General features: G+C 53.0%; 5 protein-coding genes across 5 annotated transcripts; 2 read left to right on the plus strand and 3 right to left on the minus strand.

The window, feature by feature from the left end:
* Nucleotides 1-693: 693 nt before the first annotated feature.
* BROUX77_003987 (uncharacterized protein) lies at nt 694-4472 on the minus strand (the record flags this gene model as incomplete). Its single annotated transcript, XM_073748698.1, has 2 exons — nt 694-4162; nt 4216-4472. The coding sequence occupies 2 exons, from the start codon at nt 4470-4472 to the stop codon at nt 694-696; spliced, it is 3726 nt and encodes a 1241-aa protein (XP_073606412.1).
* Nucleotides 4473-6089: 1617 nt separating this feature from the next.
* On the plus strand, nt 6090-7580 carry BROUX77_003988 (uncharacterized protein; the record flags this gene model as incomplete). The annotated part of the gene is made up of 1 exon (XM_073748700.1): nt 6090-7580. One exon carries the CDS (start codon nt 6090-6092, stop codon nt 7578-7580), a length of 1491 nt encoding a protein of 496 aa, XP_073606413.1.
* A 5396-nt stretch (nt 7581-12976) lies between these two features.
* On the plus strand, nt 12977-14008 carry BROUX77_003989 (uncharacterized protein; the record flags this gene model as incomplete). The annotated part of the gene is made up of 1 exon (XM_073748701.1): nt 12977-14008. One exon carries the CDS (start codon nt 12977-12979, stop codon nt 14006-14008), a length of 1032 nt encoding a protein of 343 aa, XP_073606414.1.
* A 1737-nt stretch (nt 14009-15745) lies between these two features.
* Nucleotides 15746-18906, minus strand: BROUX77_003990 (uncharacterized protein; the record flags this gene model as incomplete). The annotated part of the gene is made up of 3 exons (XM_073748702.1): nt 15746-16500; nt 16577-18699; nt 18788-18906. 3 exons carry the CDS (start codon nt 18904-18906, stop codon nt 15746-15748), a joined length of 2997 nt encoding a protein of 998 aa, XP_073606415.1.
* A 703-nt stretch (nt 18907-19609) lies between these two features.
* BROUX77_003991 (uncharacterized protein) lies at nt 19610-22701 on the minus strand (the record flags this gene model as incomplete). Its single annotated transcript, XM_073748703.1, has 7 exons — nt 19610-21513; nt 21573-21690; nt 21751-21899; nt 21964-22145; nt 22215-22354; nt 22425-22550; nt 22603-22701. The coding sequence occupies 7 exons, from the start codon at nt 22699-22701 to the stop codon at nt 19610-19612; spliced, it is 2718 nt and encodes a 905-aa protein (XP_073606416.1).
* Between the last annotated feature and the right edge of the window lie 890 nt (nt 22702-23591).

A 23591-nucleotide genomic window follows, 5' to 3' on the forward strand; every position in this document is an offset into this window, starting at 1 on the left:
ATAGTAGCTTCGGTTTTGCGTAGGCTAGGCGATAGTTTTGACGTAGTCGAGGCTATTGATAAAGGCTTTGAGTTTTGTGGTCAAGAGAACAAGGTCATGCATTCATTTAAATTTAAATGGTGGGTGCGAAGTTAGAATATCTGGTTCAAGGGTGGCTTGGATTGTGCTATGTGGCGCACATTGCAAAGTGTGGCGTAAGGAAGTGGGGCGAGGGGGATATTCCCAGGGTCACCAGGAGCTGAGAGTGACCTGAATACAAGTTAGCTTTGGAAGGTTGTTCCTGAAGTCAAATGTGGGGAAGCTTCAAGATAGTACTGCGCAGTGAGAACAAATTATTTTATAAGCTTGCTGCAAAAGTGCCACAGAGAAGGTTCAGGTTAACTAGCAAGGCACGAGTTACGGTGCTAATTGGTGTAGCAAAGAAGCAGAATACAGTGGGAATAGTGGGCGTTGGACCTGGGGTAGTTTTATGTCATCATCATGAAATAATTTGAGTTGGGCGAGCACCAACACACATTGCTACAGAGATGATGATTCCAAAAAGGATCACTTAGAACTACAAAACATGCACGAACTACAAGGGTGGCTGAATCGAAAATTAATGAAAATCATGACATGTATTATAGGAGACCGGCCCCCGACTCATTCATCTAGACAAGTAAAGCCCAGGAGTTCGTAAGTTGAGTGTGGATATTACTCGGAAGTGCCAGCGAAGGCATTCTCCAAGCAGGAGACAATGGTGGGACCGTCGATGTTGAGCAGCGACATGCAAGAAGCAACGGAAGAGACGCTCTGGTAAGGTCCAAGGGCAGACATGCAAGAAAGCTTGTCAAGCGTAGCCAGGAGGCCGAGGTCAGCAAGGGACAGGCAAGCCTCAGGGACAGTGGAAGTGCATGTGGTGGTGAGCGTGTTGGCGATGCAGTTGTAGACGGTGTTGCCGTTGCTGCCGGTGAAGCAAGAAGCAAAGGTGGTGTCAGCGAAGTCTCCCAGACCGACAGAGCTCTGGCAGGCGCCAACCAGGGCGTAGTAAGCAAGACCGGAGGTACCCTGCAGAACGGAGCAAGAAACGGGCATCTCAGCGCAGAGGCCGGTAGGGGCGGCGGTGGTGGTGGTGGCGGGAGCGCTGGAAGTGGTAGAAGTGCTGAAGGTAGAGGCCTGGGACGTGGTGCTAGCAGAGCTCGAGGCGTCAGTGGTGGCATCGGTGGTGGCAGCAGAGCTGGTGGCATCGGTGGTGGCAGCAGAGCTGGTGGCATCGGTGGTAGCAGCAGAGCTGGTAGCATCGGTGGTAGCAGCAGAGCTGGAGGCGTCAGTGGTGGCATCGGTGGTAGCAGCAGAGCTGGTAGCATCGGTGGTGGCAGCAGAGCTGGAAGCATCGGTGGTGGCATCGGTGGTGGCAGCAGAGCTGGAGGCGTCAGTGGTAGCAGCAGAGCTGGTGGCGTCAGTGGTAGCAGCAGAGCTGGTGGCATCAGTGGTAGCAGCAGAGCTGGTGGCATCGGTGGTGGCAGCAGAGCTGGTGGCATCGGTGGTAGCAGCAGAGCTGGAGGCGTCAGTGGTAGCAGCAGAGCTGGAGGCGTCAGTGGTAGCAGCAGAGCTGGTGGCATCGGTGGTGGCAGCAGAGCTGGTGGCATCGGTGGTAGCAGCAGAGCTGGTAGCATCGGTGGTGGCAGCAGAGCTGGTGGCATCGGTGGTAGCAGCAGAGCTGGTAGCATCGGTGGTAGCAGCAGAGCTGGAGGCGTCAGTGGTGGCATCGGTGGTAGCAGCAGAGCTGGTGGCATCAGTGGTAGCAGCAGAGCTGGTGGCATCGGTGGTGGCAGCAGAGCTGGTGGCATCGGTGGTAGCAGCAGAGCTGGAGGCGTCAGTGGTGGCATCGGTGGTAGCAGCAGAGCTCGAGGCATCGGTGGTGGCAGCAGAGCTGGAAGCATCGGTGGTGGCAGCAGAGCTGGAGGCGTCAGTGGTAGCAGCAGAGCTGGTGGCGTCAGTGGTAGCAGCAGAGCTGGTGGCATCAGTGGTAGCAGCAGAGCTGGTGGCACCGGTGGTGGCAGCAGAGCTGGTGGCATCGGTGGTAGCAGCAGAGCTGGTAGCATCGGTGGTAGCAGCAGAGCTGGTAGCATCGGTGGTAGCAGCAGAGCTGGAGGCGTCAGTGGTGGCATCGGTGGTAGCAGCAGAGCTCGAGGCATCGGTGGTGGCAGCAGAGCTGGAAGCATCGGTGGTGGCAGCAGAGCTCGAGGCGTCAGTGGTGGCGTCGGTGGTAGCAGCAGAGCTGGTAGCATCGGTGGTAGCAGCAGAGCTGGTGGCGTCAGTGGTAGCAGCAGAGCTGGTGGCGTCAGTGGTAGCAGCAGAGCTGGTGGCATCAGTGGTAGCAGCAGAGCTGGTGGCATCGGTGGTGGCAGCAGAGCTGGTGGCATCGGTGGTAGCAGCAGAGCTGGTAGCATCGGTGGTAGCAGCAGAGCTGGAGGCGTCAGTGGTGGCATCGGTGGTAGCAGCAGAGCTGGTAGCATCGGTGGTAGCAGCAGAGCTGGTGGCGTCAGTGGTAGCAGCAGAGCTGGTGGCGTCAGTGGTAGCAGCAGAGCTGGTGGCGTCAGTGGTAGCAGCAGAGCTGGAGGCGTCAGTGGTAGCAGCAGAGCTCGAGGCATCGGTGGTGGCAGCAGAGCTGGAAGCATCGGTGGTGGCATCGGTGGTGGCAGCAGAGCTGGAGGCGTCAGTGGTGGCATCGGTGGTAGCAGCAGAGCTGGTAGCATCGGTGGTAGCAGCAGAGCTGGAGGCGTCAGTGGTAGCAGCAGAGCTGGAGGCGTCAGTGGTAGCAGCAGAGCCAGTAGTCGAGGCGCCATCAGTAGCAGAGCCAGTCGTGGAAGCACCGTCGGTAGCAGAGCCAGTGGTCGAGGCACCATCAGTAGCAGAGCCAGTGGTCGAGGCACCATCAGTAGCAGAGCCAGTGGTTGAGGCACCATCAGTAGCAGAGCCAGTGGTCGAGGCACCATCAGTAGCAGAGCCAGTGGTCGAGGCACCGTCGGTAGCAGAGCCAGTGGTGGAAGCACCGTCAGTAGCAGAGCCAGTGGTCGAGGCACCATCAGTAGCAGAGCCAGTGGTTGAGGCACCATCAGTAGCAGAGCCAGTGGTCGAGGCACCATCAGTAGCAGAGGCAGTGGTCGAGGCACCATCAGTAGCAGAGCCAGTGGTCGAGGCACCGTCGGTAGCAGAGCCAGTGGTCGAGGCACCATCAGTAGCAGAGCCAGTCGTGGAAGCACCATCAGTAGCAGAGCCAGTCGTGGAAGCACCGTCGGTAGCAGAGCCAGTGGTGGAAGCACCGTCAGTAGCAGAGCCAGTGGTCGAGGCACCATCAGTAGCAGAGCCAGTGGTTGAGGCACCATCAGTAGCAGAGCCAGTGGTCGAGGCACCATCAGTAGCAGAGCCAGTGGTCGAGGCACCGTCGGTAGCAGAGCCAGTGGTTGAGGCACCATCAGTAGCAGAGCCAGTCGTGGAAGCACCATCAGTAGCAGAGCCAGTGGTCGAGGCACCATCAGTAGCAGAGCCAGTGGTGGAAGCACCATCAGTAGCAGAGCCAGTCGTGGAAGCACCGTCGGTAGCAGAGCCAGTAGGAGAAATAGAGCTGGGACTAGCGCTTGTCGGGAAACTTGTGGGAAGGCCCGTGCCAGTTCCAGGGATGACGTAGGCGGTACCAGTCTGCTCCTGGCGAGCGACCACTCCAGGACCAGGGGTACTTCCGGGAGGGAAGTAGAGAGTCATGTCTTCAGCACCACCACAGCCACAGTCAATGGTTGAAGTTGTGTAAGGACCAGTCCAGGGGTTTGTGACGTAGGTGGGGGGCACGGAGATCAAGGTGGTATCAGTGTTGGTACCGGTCGGCTCCACAGTCAAGGTGGCCGGGTATTCCTGAGGGCAACCACAGTAGGCGGCGTACATAGTTGTCAGGATGGGACCAGACGTGGTAGCAGGGTCCGAACTAGTGATAGTAGCAGTGGACGCCGTAGTCTCAGTAGATCCGCCAGTGGACGAAACACCAGCGCCCGAAGACACACCAGTAGAAGCACCCGTTTCGGTTGCACCACCAGTGGAGCTGGAGCCAGAACCAGAGGTACTGCCGGTGGAGGTCGAACCAGTGTCAGAACCGCCGGTGGAGGAAGCACCGGAGGGGTAGATAGTGCTGTTGTTGTTAGCGCTGGGGTTGCACCATGGCTTGTGTAACATGAGACTTACGTAGTACCTGTGGTCGTCGAGGTAGTGGTGTACGGAATGGTTGTAATCAGATCCGTAGGGACATCAGCCACAGTAAGAGTTACACCATCAGTCACAGTGATTACAGTCGGGGCAGTGATGTGCGTTGAAACAACAATCGACTGCTCGACAACAACCTCAGTGGGCTGGATGACAACAGAAGTTAGGCCGTTGGGACACTCAGCGGCAGCATAAGCCAGTCCGAGACCGGCAGTGCCAGCAAGAGTGGAGGTCTTCATTGTCACAATTGAAAATTAGAAGCGAAGGATAAGTTAAAAAAGAATAAGAAAAAAAGATAGAATTTAAAAAATATAGTGTAAAGAGTGAGTGTAGAAGAGAAAAACAGGGTGGAAAGAAGAGAAAAAGAAGGTGAAAAGAAGAGAAAGAAAAACAGAAGCAGTAAACAAACAGAAGAGAATGTCCTTCGTGTTCGATGAATTGCTGCGTGAAGAGGAAAGAGAAGAATTGCGGACCTCAAGGACAGATGCCTCGGATCTTTATAGTCGCGGCTCGAACGGAGAGGCAACACCAATTCTAGATCTATAGCAGCAAGTCCAGTCACTTTCCACCCTCGAACCCTATCACCCTCACGGTAGGAGCACACAAACTATCGCCAAAGCCAGCCGAACGGTGGCAGGAGTTGATTCTGTGATGCATGTGTGCCTAGGGCGGAACAGGGTTGCAGTAGAGCCTGATCTAGACCCCCTCAAGCGACAAAACCCCACCCCTCGGTGGTCTTTAGGTCCACGTTGCCCGCGTCTACGAAACCCTCTAACCCATGGACATCGGGAAACATGAGCCCTTTTTGCCGCAACACCAAAATGCCGCTACATTCCACTGCACTTCGAGGTGGGCAGACTGAGTTAACTCACCATTCCTCGGCACAGTATTAAGCGCGTCGATGTTTGTCCTCGCAGCGCGTAGCCACGGATTAGCCAAGGCTCGCATTGCAGCCACCCAGTACCTAAAGGCAAACAGCCATTCTGTGGGTTGTCTCACAGAGGTCAATCAACAGGGATAGGAGGATTGTCCTACATAGCTTGAGGTAAGCCGCCTTGTGAGCAAGTACCTACTCCTCGATCCCACTTGATCACTACCGGCCACAATATCATAACCGCCGCGTTGGGAAAAGAGCGGTCAATCCTAAGGATGAAATCAGTTCCCTTGAAGGGATGCAATGTGTCTTTCGCAAATTCTCGCGTATAGTGCGGTGGGCACCTGAATCTAGTGAATATGTACTCTGCTGCGTGAAAATAGGGATGGCATACACCAATTTTCTTGAACGGCTGCTTCCGGAAGCCCGACCAAGAAAAACACGATAGCCGCAGGAATACAAGGAGTCAATGGCAGCCCGCCGGATCACGGTGACATGTCATAGAAAGGGTTACATAATTGGTTCCGAAATATCCTTCCTCCGCCCTGAATCCGGCCGTATGCAACAATGTCTCTGGACAAGTCAGCAACATCCTGCTGGCACCCTGTGATGTGGCGAGGGGACATGTGTCACTTAGGATCTTAGGAATGTTGTGTGCTTCGTGGTTGGGTTACTGTCTTGAGAATCGAGGGTCGTAGGGTTGTTGACCGAGCTGTACCTCCAAGATGGTGGTGTGTCAGTGATGGTCATGTTAACGAGGAGGACAAGTACTACAAAAAGGCAACGGACGCCGCCTTCCAAATCGAAAATGTTCTGCCCTACTCCAGGACAACAGCATCTTCACCTCGCTTTCTTCTTCGTGTTTGTCGAGTTTCTCGCTGTCTTCCCTTCTTTTCTTCTTCTTCTTTCGCTTTTACTTTTTTTTTAATTCCTCTCCTAACGTTTTAATATCGTACCGTTCTTTTATTACCCTCTTTTCATCATGTCTTTCCGCAAGCTTGCTGTTCTCTCTCTGCCTGCCTCCGCTGTGGCCTACAACCCTCGCTTGTTGGCTGGTCGTCAGGTTGTCGACAACTGCACCACGACCGTGTCCCTTCCTCCGGTCACGTCGCAGACTTCTCTTCCCCCTACCACCTTTGTGCCCGGCACTGGTTCCGGCACCGGAACGCCCACGGGTACTGGGAGTGTGACCGGATCTGGCACCGGCTATCCCACTGGGACTGGTGGTAGCACTGTGTCTGTAACTGAGACTGCTACTGAGCCATGTGAAGAGTCTAGCGTCGTCACCTCGGTTGCTCCTCCCACCACGATCACATCGGCCCCGACCTCCATCTGGACCACCGAGTACACAACGGTGTACGAGACAGTTTGCGAGACTGGCGTTGACACTGTCACATACACGATCACTAAGACGTGCACTGATGTCTGCCACCATGACCACCCCACCGTTGTTCCCCCTGGCTTCACCACCACAGTCACCGTTTGCACTGCTTGCGGACCCACTGATGTGACCACCACGCTCACTATCCCTTGTGAGACTGAGGCTCCCGTCCCCACTACTCCGGCCGTGGATCCCATCACTACTGCCACCATTCCCGAGTACTGGACCACCTACGTGACCGAGTACCCTGCCATCTGCGAGACAGGTGTCGAGACGAAGACTTACACGGTCACTCAGCCTTGTGCTAACGAGCACCACTGCCACCGTCCCACTGACGGCCCTCCTCCTGGATTCACTCAGACCGTCGTTGAGTGCACGGCCTGTGGTGAATCTCCCGTGACCACGACTATTACCGTGCCGCTCCCCGCTCCCACTGATGGTGGCAAGCCCGGCTGGACTCCTCCTTCTGAGGGTGGTAAGCCCGGCTGGACTCCTCCTTCTGAGGGTGGCAAGCCCGGCTGGACTCCTCCTTCTGAGGGTGGCAAGCCCGGCTGGACTCCTCCTTCTGAGGGTGGCAAGCCCGGCTGGACTCCTCCTTCTGAGGGTGGCAAGCCCGGCTGGACTCCTCCTGCTGAGGGTGGCAAGCCCGGCTGGACTCCTCCTGCTGAGGGTGGCAAGCCCGGCTGGACTCCTCCTGCTGAGGGTGGTGCTCCCGATGCTCCTCCCGCCGGTGGTGTCCCCGCTGCTCCTCCCGCCGGTGGGGCCCCCGCTTCTCCTCCCGCCGGTGGTGCTGTTGATGGTTCTTCTCCCGCTGCTCCTGTTCCCCCTGCTGCTGGCAAGCCTGGCTGGGCTGGCCCTCCTGCCGGTGGTCACGGTCACCGTAACAGCACCACTGCCTCCACCGGCACTGCACCCGTCTCCACGAAGACTGCCTCCTCCACTTCCAAGACCCAGGCTGCCACTTCTAAGTCCGATGACACCACCCCCACTGAGGTTCCCACTGAGCCCGCCACTGCTGGTGCTGGCGGTCGCCCCGTCGATGCATTGGTTGGTGTTGTTTCGGTCGCTTTCGCCCTTTGGAGCCTCATCTAAGAGCTCTCCCATCTTCATGACCTGATAACGTAATGTAATCGTCACTCTCACTGTGAATCCAGAACGCGTAACAGTGCCATAGTCGTTCCTTCAATAAACTACTTGTCGAATTCAATTTTGCCTTTTTGTCTACAGTGTGTGTCATCTGCAACAACGTCATTACAGCCCCAGGGTCCTTCAGTATCTGTCCTGTCTCTGTCCAGCGAGGGTCTCCTTGTTAGCCCCAACACGCGACACATCGTTCAGTTGGTTCGCTTGTGGCCTGAAAGACTCCACTTGCAGCCCAACTCCAAATGTAATCAGTCCAAGTGGTAAACTACCACTGCACCAAAAAGACGAACGTTCACTTGGACTTGCTTACTTCGTAGGGCTTCTCTCTTCCATTATGTACACTGGGCTGTCATGGCCACTATGTTGTACACTAACTAGGTAACTTGGCCTCTTTGTAGTGATCCCGACAGCGATAGTCTGACTTAATCCGCTTGACAACTTTGCACACAAGTACGCACGTTAATATTCTTCTGCCTGCTCGGATATGAGTCTGATTCTTGCTAATGCCGCCCATCGCACACGTCAAAGTTCTTGGGTTCGGGTTTTTCAATTCCCCATCGTGCAGCTCACGAAGTTCCCTGTCTGAGGTCACGAGTGTTATCTGTTCCAGCCACAAAGTTTGATTCAAAAATAGAACCCGGTATAATTTTCAATCTAGCCACCAATCGGACCGAGCCGAGCAACTGTAACATACATCGCCGTGTTTTCGAGAAGCGAGGGAACTCTGCGCTGGTAGGCATGTGCATACTAATATTCAAGTATATATATACGTCATCAGCACACGGATATACTCCCCTGCCATGTCAGCGGGGCGGGGGAGTAGCAGCGAAGCGTCAACACGGACATGGCCTAGCTGGCAACACGAAGGGGCCGTTGTCCAAGGGCCAAAGACATCGGGAAGAAGCCAACTGATCCCATTGCGGCACAACTCTGCAACAAAGTTGTGCATGTAGCGTAGTGGGCCGACCACAAAAAACCGGGGTACTCTATGCTCCATAGCCCATCAGCGGGCACAAAGAAAACGAGACAATAGATCTTCGTTTTCCTGGCGGGAAAATAAATGGCGGGGTCCCGAGGGCACAGGGAATATGCATACCATACATAGCCCCCAGCGGCACCCTGAGCTCAGGGCACTCAGAACCACCTAGAAAAGCAAAAGCACACGGACACGGCCGAATAAAAGCGCCGCAGAGAAAAAAGTTGAATGGCATGGTGCATAGTTGCGCATGGCACTAAAGACGGACAGGCCCTGGATTCATGGTGGAGAATAGTGTAATAGAGAGATGCAGATGCAGACGTGCAGGCACTTCACCTCACGTTAAGTTGTTTGTTTTTTTTTTCTTGCTTTGTAGTTCTCGGTGGGCTCGTGAAGGATAGGTTGGAGTTTTCGCCGATTAAACAAAACATTGAGTTGGTCTTTTGCACGAAAAGTATGCGTTGTTGTGAGGAGAATGTGGTTGGTTATCTCGCTCCACTACCGGTATGTAACCCTTACCCTATTGCTGCGACAAAAAGGCAAAGGTAACACAGGGCAAATTCAACAAGTCAAATTTCCAGTCCAGCACCAAAAAAGTGGAGCAACGTCACCTGGGATTTTGCATTGAAGCAGAATATCGCCGACAGCCAGCATGTTGACAAGTTGACAGGGGTTCTTGGTTGGCGTTGGGGTCGGCCTGGGGGAGAGGAGAGCCCGATTTGGGACAGGCCCGGGTCACATGTCCGAAGACAAGCTCGAGGGTTTCTGTTCACGAGAAGATATGAAACGTGAAAAGAGAAAAGTTGTTGGCGGCCACGGCACTTGACGGGCCTGAAACAGCAAGCAACAATGGGCTAACTATAGTTACATACATAACTACACACATACACATGTACGTATATACATGGAAGCAGGCGCAAGGACAGTACGGCGCTCGAGGTCTGGACGAGCACATGCACAACTACGCTTTGTGTCTGTGTGAGTGAGTTATACACATTCACATATGTATAACTGGAGACGGGTAGAAATGTAGAAATAAACAGACAGACATACATAGATGCATCTCTGTCGGCCCTCCCCCCAGCGTATCGTGGTTTTGTAGTATAAACGGGGTCACCATAGGGCACAGGCCTGATTCTTGGCATCTTACTGGCAATGGCAAGGCCGCACCCTTGCGGAATTTATCGGATCCATGCTGATTTGTGTGCTAGGAGTTCGTTGGACGAGCCGAGCGTCTTCTTTGCTTCGGTGTATTCTTGATGTACACATACCGTGAAGAAATTCTCGAGCGCAAAAAAAGCAGCCGATCAGTGTGACGGCCCCGGGCAGGGGGAAAAAGGCAGGCCGACCAGACCACATCAGGTCAGACGCAAGAATACAATACACTACAGTACATAGCAGCCAGCACGCGTACATACAGTACCGGAAGTGTGCATGCGTGAAATAGCACAAGACTTAATGTGGATGGATAATTTGCGGGAACTAACCAACTAGTGATAGTTGGGCTACTTGTGCAGAGCACTGACGGGAGAGGGCTGGGGGAGATCAGCCTGGAGAGCAGAGCAAGAGAACAGGAGACCCCGTCTGGGGCTGGCTGGCCTGGGCCACCAGGAGACTCTGGGGAGGAGAAGGGCGGGCGAACTGCAGAGAGCTGGAGAGAACTGGAGAGGGAAACGTCCAACGGGGAAGGGGAGGGGGGGATGCCGATTGGCTAGTGACGACACAAGAGAGAGAGAGAGTAGTCGTACATGGACACGTACACGTATGTTGGACCAAGATGCCTGGAGATGAACGTAGACTTAGACTTGGACTCAAACAGTGTATGCTTTGCTCGTAGTTCACGTGCTGGCCAGGCATTACCGCCGCGTGTCGATGCGTGCGAGGACGTGGTGCAGACCGGGCAGGAAGGGAGCCAAGCGTGGCTGTAGTGCCTGTGGGCATGCTTGTCATAACCAACAAGTAACAGTTAGCTAACTCGTTACATGGAACTCTGTACATAACTAGTTATATACACACAAACACCGTGTATCCTGTGATACGGAAGCCCGCAGCCTGCAGCCTGCCATTCTCTGTGTTCCATGTGGCTACTGGTGCATCCTGAATGACGCCGCAGTCGCTAGAGCCGGCCCTGCGAGGCCGTCCTGGGAGCTGCGCGCCGGGAGCTGGGAGCTGGGAGCTGGCGATGTGCTGGGCCCCAAGCTGGGCTCCAAGCCGTGCACCAAGCCCAGCGCAACAAGGCCGGTGGGAAATGCAGCAAATTTGCACGGAAATCAGGAAAATCCACAGCCATTATCCAAGCAATAATTGTAACAGCGTGGCCCAGCCAGCGTCCCCGTCAACGTGCTGCTGTCGCTGTTTGGCCAGCAAACGCCAAAAACCGACTCTTGATTTTGAGGCCCCCCCCTCTCCATCCCATCAATACCCTCTTTTTGCGCCTTTTCCCGCCTTTCTTCTCCATCGTCTCTGCAACTCTGCAGCCTTTTGCGCGTGTGATACTTTTTCTACAAAAACAACACAGGCCCTCGTCCCACCCACGGCAGCCGTGTCTTCTTTTCTCTCTTTCTCCTGCGATTGCGCTTCGATCTTATTGACCCGCGATATACATCTATACTTCACCCGTATCCAAGTATCCGAGTATCCCAGCCTCAGCGCCTTCTTGTCTCCAACGCTCGCCTGCGCTGATCGACAAAACCACCCGAGCCCGCTCTTCTACTCTCATTTCCGTCTCTGCTCGACTCTGCACCACAAAACACTCCTCTTTCGCTGCTCCAACCTCACCACCACCACCGGCCTCCTCCTCTCTTTGCTCTCTCCGGTCCTAAATCGCCGCTTTCACGTGTGAGTCTGCCTCTCCTTTTTTTTCTCTCCCTTTCTCAATCACCCCCCAGCTAGCCTCATCCGCAATCTGTACGTAATCAGCTAACCGTTATCGTCAGTCTAGGCCCGCTCTTGGCTCAACCATCGCCGACCTCCCCTTGCCACTAAATCGAGTCGCTCTCTCCACCACTCTCTTTCCCGCCCGCCGCCACTACATCGTCTTCGAGTCGCTGGAAACGTGGCGCTTTTGGCCCTTGAAAAATAAAGAAAAAAAAAACCTTTCTTGCTCTCTGCTGCCATCTCCAAGTCGCGCCCGGCCCCCTATTTTCTCTGGCCTGCCCGTTTTTCTTGCACTCTCGCGACCCAACTGATGATTCGCTGTGACACCTTGTAACCCTAACCCCAATCCGTCTCCCAACGTCTATCCCAGACTACTGCCGCTCCGGCCCTTGACTTCGCCCAGGACTCCCGCTCACTACCGGATGCCCCCTCTCAACGACTCTAGTCCCAACAGTACTACGTCGTCCTTCTACGCTAGCAGCAACATCCACGGCATCTACACACCGCCCTCTCTCGCTCTCGCTGGCTCTGTCTTCGTTTATCGCAGCAAGCCCCCCTAAAGATCTTGGTCTCGACCTGGCCATAACCTCCATCTCTGTGCTCGTACTCTTTCGTCTGCGTTATCTTCGAACTCACGTGCTCGTTTTTCTATTTTTCTTTTTTTCATCGGCTGGCGCACTTCCTTGTCTCAAAAGTTTCTGTTCCCGTCACATCCTCCATCTTCATCTCAATCCTATCTTCATCCATCGCTTCGGCTTCTGAAGCCACTTGATCAAAAGCTCTTCTTCACTCCTGTGCAAGAAACAAGATATACTACTTGTTCTTGGCCTGATTTTGCCTAAGACCGGCGCAGCAATCTTTGTCTTCGGTCTAGAATCTTACCCGTTGGTCTCCCAAGGCCTTCTCTCCCAGCCTATCCGCCTCAGTGTATGAGGGGTTATCCCCGTCCTGGAAAGCAGCCCGCGCAGAATCTTTCTCTTCGCACTTTTTGGACAAGTACAGGGCATTTGTTAAGCTTGTTTTCCATCTAAAAAATCTCCTTGATATTGACGCCATTTCTCGTCCGGCCTGCTCACATCTACGCATCCCTGCACCGTTGAGCCTTCCACACACACTCTCTCTAGACTATCCATTATCGGATCATTGAGCCTTGGTTCGCTCAATCTCTACGGCTAACTGCCCCCCCCTCTTATTTTTTAATCCGATATCGTCCCCTTTTCCCGGAAAGGGGATCTTTGACTGGACCGCAAAGCTGGATTGCCCGTGCGCAAACCTTTGTTGCAATACCCCCCAGTGTACGAATAATTCCAATTCGCACACTACGAATCCCAACTCGAGTAGTAGTCGCGAGTTTACGGATTTGTTCCACCATGCGGATACGAGTTACCCGGTCTACGGCCCTCCAAACTATGGCCTAAACCTGACCCAGGATGTGGACGTCGGTGCCTACATTCCCCTTGACCAATGGGCTCCGCAGCAAGCGCCACCCCATATGCGGCCCATGACCTCGGCCCCAGTAGCAAGCCCCGAGATGCCGCAAGGACTGCCCATGCCATTCGGCTTTGATTCTGTCGACGCCATGGCCCCGGCCCATTCGACATCAAGATACCCCTGCATGCCACAGCAGCTCAACAATGACAAGGACTTTACTCGCTGGGATCAGGATGCTGGTGTGTCCGAGTGGGCTGCTGAAAGCAGCTTATGGGGCTCTGCCGTGGATACACCACTTGACATGAGTCTAGACTACCGTATGGATGCGTGCCTGGGCATAACATCGCCTACACTCTCTACCATGTCCTTTGGCACAACGTCAGGAATGCCAAATGCGCTATTCTCGCCTCTTTCTCTCCTGTCCGAAGCACCGAACGACCTGCCTGGCCAGATGTCTCTTCTCCCCACTCCATCGACCACGCCTGTTTCCATTGTCTCAATCTCTAGCTCCGGCCAAATCTTCCCAGCCCCATCCAACACCCCCGTGCGCTCTGAGCCAGTCGCCGCGCCCCCACCGCCCCCGCCTCCGCCGTCCATGCCACTCTCGCTCTCGAGCGTCCAGCGCCCCTCCAACGTGCCGACCTTCAGTGTCTCGCTGCCCCTAGCCACGCCTGAGTCGGTGCGCACGCCAGCGACCGAGCCCATGCGCAAGACACCCACGGCCAAGCGCGTCGGCACTAACCACTGCGAGACGTGCGGCAAGCGCTTCCAGCGCATCTCGGAGCTCAGCAAGCACCGGCGCTACCACCTCAAGGACCACAAGTGCGCGCACGCCGGCTGCGAGGCGGCCTTTAGCACGCGCAAAGACCTCAAGCGCCATGTCAATAGCGCCCATAGCACCTCCAAGACGGGCCATGTGTGTCGCATGCCCGGCTGTGGAAAAAATGTCAGTCGCAAGGTGTACAACCGCTCCGACAACTTTTTACGCCATCTGCGCACGGCCCATTTCCATGACAATATCGACGTCACCGAGGCTCTGCGGACGTGGCTAGACGATCGGCCGGGGTCCAAGGACACTGACGAGGCGGAGTAGAATCTACCTACTTGGCCTTGGCTATGCTCGTCTAGCCCGGACTCTTTCGCCGCTCACCTTGGTTCTGCTTTTCTTCTGTCGTTGAAGCCCTTTTTCCTCTGTCCTTTATTCTCGTTTCTTCCTATGCTTTCCACATCTTTTTATACCCCCCTCTTCCCCCTCGTGCTTCTAGATCGCTTTCCCCCTTCAGTTGTTTACTTTTGTGTAGTCGGCGTCGACTTGCTTGTTCTACTGACGTTCCAGATATTGTTTTTGTTTATTTTGTCTTATTTTTGTTATGAGAACTGACTGGTATGGACAAAAAGGATACAATTGGCCTGGCATTTCGTCTGTCGTTTTCTTTCCCCGTCTGCTTTATTTCCTTGCGTTTTCTTTTCTTTTTTTCTTTTCTTTTGTCGCTGTTCTTGTTTTCCTTTATCACTTCCAACTCCTAGAGGCGTTCTTCTTCATTGAGCTGGCCTTCCCAGATTTTGTACTAGACCGCGTTTTTCCCACCCATTTTCTTTTTTCGTTTCTTCATCCCCCCCTTTCCCATGCCGGAACAAAAGTTTGTTTTCTTGATTTCTTCTTTTTTTTCTTTTGAAAAAAAAACTCAAGTAACAAAACCATCAGAGAGAGAACATCTGGGTTCTCTTTGCTTTAGAAACAAAAGAAAAAGCCTGTCTCTTTTTTGACTCTTCTCCTTCTACCCTCCCCTTCCTCTCCCCCTCCATCAAATATCTTAGACTAGGCTTGAAGACTCGGTGTCTCTCTGCATTTGCAACCCTCAAATTTTAGCTTCTAGATTTTCTTGCTTCTTGTTCTTGAGGCCTTTTGACTGCTCCGCTGGAATGACCACGTACACAATATTCTACTGCCATGTTTGTGTACACATTGCATGCCTTGGTGCCCTGTTGTGTCTAGCTCTGCTTTTCACATCATCTTGTTCCAGTCTCAGACAACACATGGGAAACCCTCTCTGTCTCGCTTGATGTCTCTTTGTCCTGGAATGTAGACTAGGCTTGTCACGAGCACATGCCCACATTTCTCTGCATTTCTAGATGCGGCACGAAAGGCCCCGTGGCTGTTAATTTGTCGTTGTTATCCCTGCATCTTCTCGCCAAAAGTCTCAACACCTGTTCTCACCACCCAGTCTTCTCAAGCCCCCCTCCCGCTCCTCATTCCTATCGTGTTGAAGAAACAAAAAAGGTAGCGAGGAATGGAATGGGGGCAGACATGCATTGCCAGTCCTCACAAGATGTCTTTGCTTTTCGTCCTTGCGATTGTTCTTACATAATATAGTTATATTCTACATTCAACTTGTTATCGCTTCTCCTTTTTAGTGTCTCACCTTTTATGTATGTCGTGAATGCTGGCAACATAGGATCTCGCTTTGCGAAGCTGATGTTCCGGTGGTCCGTAAAAAGATCTTGTACTAGTATCATACTTGTATTCCTGTTGAGGCATCACACATGACAGCCCTGATATTGCTTGAGTTAGGGTCTGTCTCAACGGTCTGACCGACTCGACTGCATGGCTATAAGATTCATGATAGACAAGAGGGAAAACTACTGGCGACTCGTCTTCAATAATTAACCGAGGCCACCTAGATTTTGGAGCGTGTCACGGTGGTGAAAGAAAAATCTCGCCTTTTTCGAACTGAGTAACTGATAACTAGTAATATGTAACAAGACTAGGGTTAAACTACAACTATAACACCCTCGACTTACACCCACCCACTGAACTCTCCCTCAACATCTAGAAAAACTTGCCCTTCAAGCCTGCTAAGAACATGTTTTTCTTTTGTTTGTTAACGTACTTGTTCGCGTCTTCGGCCCACGAGGTGCTCTGGTCAGCCAGCCCACCCGCACCATTATCCAGGATATTCAGTCTCTCGGTACGCTCATTGAGCTGCCTGGTGAGATACTCGCCCCAGCCCTCCTGCTGCTGGGCAGCCGCGCCGACTCTGGCCGGTTGCGTCTGTGCGGGGCTTGTGCCGTGCGATGAGTCCAGACGTTCGGCCTCGGCCGTGGCAGCCAGCATGCGCTTGCTAGGCGGGCGGTCGGGCCCGCCAAGTAGCAGGTCGAAATCGGCAGGCGAGACGTACTGCGTGCCGGCCATCCACTGTAAATTAGAAATGGTTGGCCGCTGCGGCGTCTCAAGATCTGGGTTGAGGATGGTGTCGAGCGATTTTGGCAGCGGCCGGTTGGCTCCCCATACGTGCATGACGGCAAGTTCGCTGGGTCCGGTCCAGGCAAAGAGGTGGCCAGAGCGGGATATCTGGGCACCCGTGCTCCGGCTAGGGTCAATCATGGGAAGCTGGATCTTGCTGATTTCTTTCAGACCAGGAATACTAAAGGCGCGTGTACTCATGTCTCCAAATATGCCCACGATTGCAGCGCCTTGATTCTCTATGTAGGTGACATTAGCACTGTCACAAAGGATATCGCCAAAAGACTTTGATGCACCCTTGGATGAAGCGGGCTTGAAGATGCGCATCTCAGTTTGCGTGACTGTAAAAAGAAAATGTGTTAATAGCTATGCTAGAGAATGAATCAAAGGGATTGGTAGGGGTTTGTGGAAACGTACCTGCAACGAGCAGTCCATGCACCTGTTCGCCGCTGCGAAGCCCAGCGACATTGGCTCCCGTCGCCATCGCTGGCCGCCCTGAATCTGCGACAATCGGACACAAGGCCACAACACGGTCGCTGAAATGGACTGAGCCTGCCAGGGACGCCGTGTACGCCTCGCCTGAAGGTACAATCTTGAATGTGGCGACACGGCCCATATTCGTGCCGACAAAGCACAAGATACTAGAGTACGAGTCACCTTCTACAGTCATCACACCAAATTCAATAGCGGTAGGCCACTCTTTGGGGACTGGTGCCGAGGAGCGATGGGTCTTGATAAAGGACGATCGCCTGTCCGCCTTGGAAAAGTCGGCGACCGAGGTCGACAAGATAACGGTCGGTCCGCGCAGGTCAATGATGCTGAAACCGCCATTTTCGGAACCGACGGCTACGAAGCCTACATCAGACACCTTGACCGCCATCACGCGACCCTGGTCCATCTGGTACAGGCTGGAAGGCATCAGGCCAACTCTGAGGTTGGGCTCTGAGCGGGGGACGATGCTGACGATGCTGCCCGACGCCGGCTGCAAGCTCGACATGCTTTCTTCAACCCCCAGATTCTTGTTCTCGGCCCAGCGGAAAATGACCAACTCACCCTGTGCCGTGCCCGCAGCAAACTCACCCGTCGACGAGGCCATGTCCATGGCGGACACTTGGACGTTTTCGTAGCGGTTGAGTGAGCGAGCCATGTCGACTTGCAGTTGTGCTGGATTGTCAATCTCATCGCCGTGGCCCGAGTCCCAAATGCGGATAGTGCTGTCTCCGTGCGCAATCTGCAAGATTGTGCGGTCGTGGTACACATGGCGGTTCTTGCCCATACCAGCACCGCCACGTAGAATCGGCTCGCCCGACTGGCGTGTCTCTGTCATGCCCAGCCAGCGCACACGGCCGACTGTGGACACGTTGAACTTGGTGGCGTAGGGGTGTACAAGTGACAATGATGGATGTAGTTTGTTGGTCGGCGTGATGGGATAGCCTGATGGGAAAGACATGGTCACAAGCTCACCCGATGTCAACAGAGCAATAACAGCAATAGGGTCATGGGCGCCGGCAAAATGCGGAGTTGAGCGTGGGATCAGGACGTAGTCGGCAATGACGGCGCCGAGGGGAATGGGAAGATTGGTCTGCTTCTTGGCTTTAAAGTGCTCAGCCAGGACCTGCCATGAAGAAGTAGCATAGATGGGTGTAGGGCCAAAGTCCATAAACGTCAAGCCCATGGACGGATTGCCGACAGGGCCTCCGCCGGCGATCAAAAGCCCGGTATCCTCGGAGTTTTGTTTGCAACACCATGAAATTTTGGTAAACGGCTCAACAGGAATAGCTGTCTGAGGATTAGCCACAGGCTTATTGACGTCAGTATCCATCAGACTGCGCGCCATTATAATCCGCCCATCCTTGGGATCCCAAAACACCAGGCTTCCATCGTCGTGCGCTGTAACAATAAACGTGCCGGAAGGATGCCAAGCCGAATGCTGGATTTGCGGGTAGCGCACCAGGTCCATGGTCATGCTGTTGCCGCCGGGAGCCCGCTGCGGCAGCACATACTCCAGGAAGGCCGTCGGCATGCCCTGCTTCAAGCTGTAGATGACGGCACCATGCGAATAGGTGATGAGAATCTTGCCAATGTCGCGCGGGTGGATCGCTAACGCCAAAAGTGTCGCGCGCTGCGCCGCCGGCGTCGACCGCTTCTCGAGGGCGCGCGCGCGCCAGAAGTTGGGCAGGCGGAAGTTGTTTGTCAGGCGCTCGCGGTCGAGATCAAAGGCGTGCACGTCGCCGTGTGACGTGCCCACCAGGGCCCAGTCGAGCATGGGGTCGGTGGCCAGGGCAGTCACCTTGCCGGGAATCAGGCAGCTACAGCGCTTCTCGCCCGTGTCGAGATCCCACACGGCCAGCTCCTCGCGCGAGTCAACCGTCACCAGGCGGTTGGCCGTGAACTGCGCAAAGTGGATCGAGACTCGCTTAGCCGGCTCAATCACTCGCGTTACGCGCTGGTAGCCGAACAGCGAAATGGTGCCCGGCCCGAACTTGGTGTCGCTTGTCCCGACGGCGAGAACAGACTGGACGGCATCGTAGGCTAGGCAGCTGGAGGAGGTGCGGAGAAAAGGTTAGTCGCTGTGAACACGGAAACGAAGCAACCAACCCGGCTAGACGGGGGAATCGCCGGGCTCACCTGATCTGTGACCCGATGCCGTAGCGCTCCTGGTCGTCCAGCGCAAAGGCATCAGGTAGAATATGCTCTGAAAGGTCTTTGTCAACGCCGACCTGCTTTCCACGCAGAAAGCTCGCCATTTTTGCTGTGTTGGGTGGGTGTCAGTGTTGCGACGGCAGTTATCGCTGGCCTTGTTTTCCGTGATCGCCGGTTGCTTTGACGCCTTTTTTTTTTTCTCGACTTTTCGGATCGGCTCCTCGCTAGAGATGACAGCCGACAAAAACAAAAACAAAATATGCAACTATAGCCGCAGGTAGTAAATCGCAAACGAGCGACAGCAAAAGCCTCAACGTTGATAATTTTGTTGTGAATGAAATGCAACAAGAGAGAAAAAAAATGCTGCTGCCTCAGTCACCAGCCTCGCATTGTAGCTGGTCAGTGTCATTCATGGACGGCCGGCCCGTGTGAAAAGTAATTAAACAGCCTCTAGCCTGGTGCACAACTTTTTTTGTATCTTCATCAATCAAAGCAAAGACCAAGCTTTGCAAGCTTGTTGCCCAAATGACGTCACCAATCATACGGCTCCTTGCCGCCCCACCTTGCAAGGGTAAACAGTAAATAAGCACCAACAGAAGTACATACATAACCACTGAGCTGACCATTGTTTACATATTCATCCCACCAAGTTCATTAGTTAGTGAATACATCATATTGTGCTACTAGCTGCCGAGTAATCACAATTGTCCTGGCCATTTGGCCATCTTGAAAAATCCTCATGGTCCAGCTCTCTACTTTCGCCTGGCGCACCTGACTTCATCACCAACTGACAACCCCTGTCACTTCTCAAATGTACCACATCGTTGATCTGAAGGGTTTGTTTTCCACGGCTGATCCCAGGACCTCAAGCTTTTGTGCTGTAGTATCTTCTCCACGGCCACCATGAGTCATGGCCTCCTGTTGCAACTCTGAAGCCATGTCCCCCATGCGTACCTCCAGTGCTTTCTCATGAGCCCGGGCGCGATTGCTGGCTAGGTGAGCATAGTACACTGCGGGATGCAGAGAAACAGGCGTCGTCGAGCGGATGTACTGGTAGCACTGGTCGTACAGCATTTGCTGCAAGTCATTGGGCTGACACTTGGCTTCGTCCAAGATGACATGATAGTGGACTGGCCGAGCAGTTCCCTGAATCGCTACATGCGAACAGAGATAAAAGTCAAACTGCGAGGGGTGTGTAATATCACGCTCAACTAGAGTACCCGGCAGAGGGTTGCTGTTGCGATCTCCGCGTTCTGGGAAGAACCGAATGTGATGACGCTTCGTCGCAATGATCACTGTGAACAGTGGATTAATGCCCTGGGTTTTGAAAAATGCCCTCATCTCTGCTACCTCTTCGTCGATAACGTGCTGGAATTGCCCTTCAGAAACGCCATCTCGAAGATAGTATACATGCTTGAGATTCTTGGGTGGTAGTGGAAGGTACGGACACATGCGAGCCAGTAGCCCGTGAATGTTTTCCTTGGTGACAATTTCCTTCCGGAACCCATTGGTTTCAACCGCAGCTGTATAACGGGCACACTGTGGATCCTGCGACATGGTCATTGATGCCATGGATGGTATAGCCATGCCCACCGGTGCATGTGAAACATCTGCACCGATAATGATAGTACCACCCTTGGAATACTTGGACGCGTTGGGGCCACTGGGAACGTAGCAACTGGTTCCGCCAAGCTTGGCGTTTACCTTCATGGAGACATTCGAATGGTACTGGGGCGAATTCTTCACTACGTGGCTGCTCTGCACAACCTGTGTCATGACACCCAGTACGCAATCAGCAGTCTTCTTGTATCTTTCATATGCAGCACTACCTTTTCCTCGAAGAATGATGAAAATTAGGTGTGGGTTTCCGAGTCCTTTTTCTCTCAAGCTTTTATGAAAAGCCTCAAAGCATCTATCACCTTGTCGGCCATAAATCACAGGATTGCTTTCGACAACTCCGCCATGGCCGGTGAAAATTTGACGGAATGTACGGGCAAACTGTTCCGCTGCAGGTTTATCTCGAGAATCGTCGCAAAACACACCCCAAACTTTAAGGGTTCGGTCGTTGGACTTGACAAACTTGATATTACGCAGATCCCAACGGCCAGTTTGCTTGGGGTCAAGGTTTTTGGAGCCGTACTTTAGGATAGGATTCCGAAGAAGCTTTGCCTTGGTCTTCGTGAAGCCATTGTCAATTTTCAAGCCGAAATATTTCATGTAGGGGTCGTCTCCCCAGCGTAGAACATCGCGTCCCTGCAGAATAGCCTTTTTCCGAACATCTGGGCGCGTCACAGCGAACCGAATCATTTTCGACGTCATGTCGGGATCCAGCTTGTAGGGGTAGCGCTGCATGGGGCACACAACACATAGCTCCGGTGGGAAAAATGTACCTCGCTTGGTGGTCTCAACTAAAGGCCAATCGGGGTATTTAAGAGTCAGACCATACCGCTTACGCAGATAGTCAGCAATCGAAACTTGCTGTCCATCAATCGTGAACTTGTATGTTTTCGCAGTGACACCTTCAGTGCCAAACTTAGGATCAGCTGCAAATCCAAATATAGAATGCTCGGCGTGGATGCCTTCAGCCTTTTGGTGGGGACACCAGAAGCGAATCTTCTGTATGCGACGGAGAGCCTTGAAAGCCGGGCTCATGGAAACACCATTTGCAGTTCTGATGGGCTTTAAAGCACTTGCAACGCTTGTACGTAGGTCTACTGGGTGGTTAGTACACCATGTATCCACAAAGAAGAATTCTACAAGAGGTACATACTAATACGAGCAGATAGATAGGCTGAAGCCAAGTCAATTAGAGTGCCGTTTGATGACCAGAATGCAGTGTTGGCCACATCAACGTTGATGCCAAGACCAATACCCCCGTTGAAAGCAGACTAAACGTCTGTTAGATTGATGATGGTAGAGTTCAAACTGTTTTATGACCAACTACTTACATGATTCAAGCGAACTGAAGCATATGTACCTTTGGCACAGTTGACATAAGGTGCTAGTGGTTCGAGATGGGCGTCAGGCCTGTAGAAGTTACGGCGGATCGCGATATTAATTTCGGAGGGGTACTGGCGAATAAGGTGATCAAGAAAATCTAAGAGATAAAGTCAATGCCTATTATTCGCCCATAATATCTGTCAGGTATCAAAGTAACGTACTGACGCCTTCCAGAACTCCGGGGTTCATGTCGGACTTCTGTAAAACATATGAAGAAATTAAGGACAGGTCGATCGCGGTGGTTACGCGAAGCCTAATCTCAACTTTGTTCTCCCCTTTGTTGTTTGGACGAGCGGCATCCAAGTCAACAACAAAGGTTAAATCATTAACTTTAGCGCCCGACCTACTTAGTGTTAGTCTTTAGAACTTTGAGCTACAAGGAAAGCCAGGGACATTGTGGGGTTAGTCTTACCAAGCCAACTTTCTACCATCATATAGCCACTTGGACTGGTATTTAGCGAGGGCATTCGCACATTGTTGCGTTTTCCATGCCTTAGCAATAAGGATATCAATGTTTTTAGGCTCACGCTTGCCGAGGAATTTTCCAGAGATCTAAAGGTTCAACGTAGACTAGTTCGCATGATGTTATTATTTTCTAGAAACATTTGGGTGTTTGGCTTACATCGTATTGCCAAACCTTGATTGACTTGTCAAAATCCATGATTCGGAATTGGTTGATGTCAACATTGATATCTTGGCCCGCAGTGTTGTAGCCTGGACGGCGGGGATACACAATAGAAGACGTCGCCTATTAACCATTAGGTTACTTTATTCGACATTCCCGTGGCCAGGAAACTCACATCGAGGTACGCTTCAGCTGGAAGATCGAGACGTGTATTGCCACGGGCACCATCGAGCCTCTGTGCTATAGCCACACCCCGGCCTTGAACAGCAGCCATTGTGGTGGGACTATTTGACAGCAGGCCAATGCGAGAAGAGGTTGACTGGGGCAGTGGCCACGGTTTGTATACTCAAAAATCAGGTCGGTGAAAAGAAAAAAAAAAGGACGCTAAATTCCTACACTAACACAGGGATTGGATGTTCAGTATTGTTCATATTGACTAGTCACATGAATGGGATAGGGCTGAGACTTACAGAAATGGTTAAGAGATCCTGTAGGAAAGGGGGGCTGAGTGAGAAGGAAACGGGTGGTGGTAAGAGGAAAAGAAGAAAGGGAGAAAAATGTAGGGTGTCAAGGACTTTTAAATGCAAGAGGGAGACGGGAAAGAAGTTTACGGGCCAGGCTTCACTATAGAGAATCCGTTAGTTGAATCATTGCAGAGTAAAGTGTTGTCACAACATGGGCGTAATTGCCTCGACGGGAGGATACAAACTATTCTTTCTATGCCTCTATTTGTTTTAGTGGGCCACCGACTGGTCGCCGTTGCAAGTATTTATGGTCTGCTACTGCAAGTGCCAAACAGGAAGAAGAAAGGGTGGCTCCATGTAGAAAGATCTGGGACTTGCCTCACAGTAGCAGTTGCAGTCTGGGTGGCAATGGCGGCGGATGCAGCCGTGGTTGCTTGTGCAGCTGTTCAGAATTGCGAACAACCAGTAAAGATTTGGGATTGCGCGGAAAAGAACAAGTTTAGGCTTTCGCTGTTAGTCTGTGAGCCTGGGCCTTGATATTGGATCTAGGTTGGCTTTGAGAACTTGATAGCAGAGCACATGCTCTTATAGCCTTGACATGTGCCATGTCATCCCAAGGCATCATGTGATTGTTATTACGGAATGTCAGGAAACTACATACGCAAGCTTGCTGTATGACATCCAAGTTAGTTGCTACAAG

Source organism: Berkeleyomyces rouxiae, assembly GCF_048999995.1.
Source record: "Berkeleyomyces rouxiae strain 22BRR77 chromosome Unknown BrBRR77_ptg000003l, whole genome shotgun sequence".
NCBI classification, from domain to species: domain Eukaryota; kingdom Fungi; phylum Ascomycota; class Sordariomycetes; order Microascales; family Ceratocystidaceae; genus Berkeleyomyces; species Berkeleyomyces rouxiae.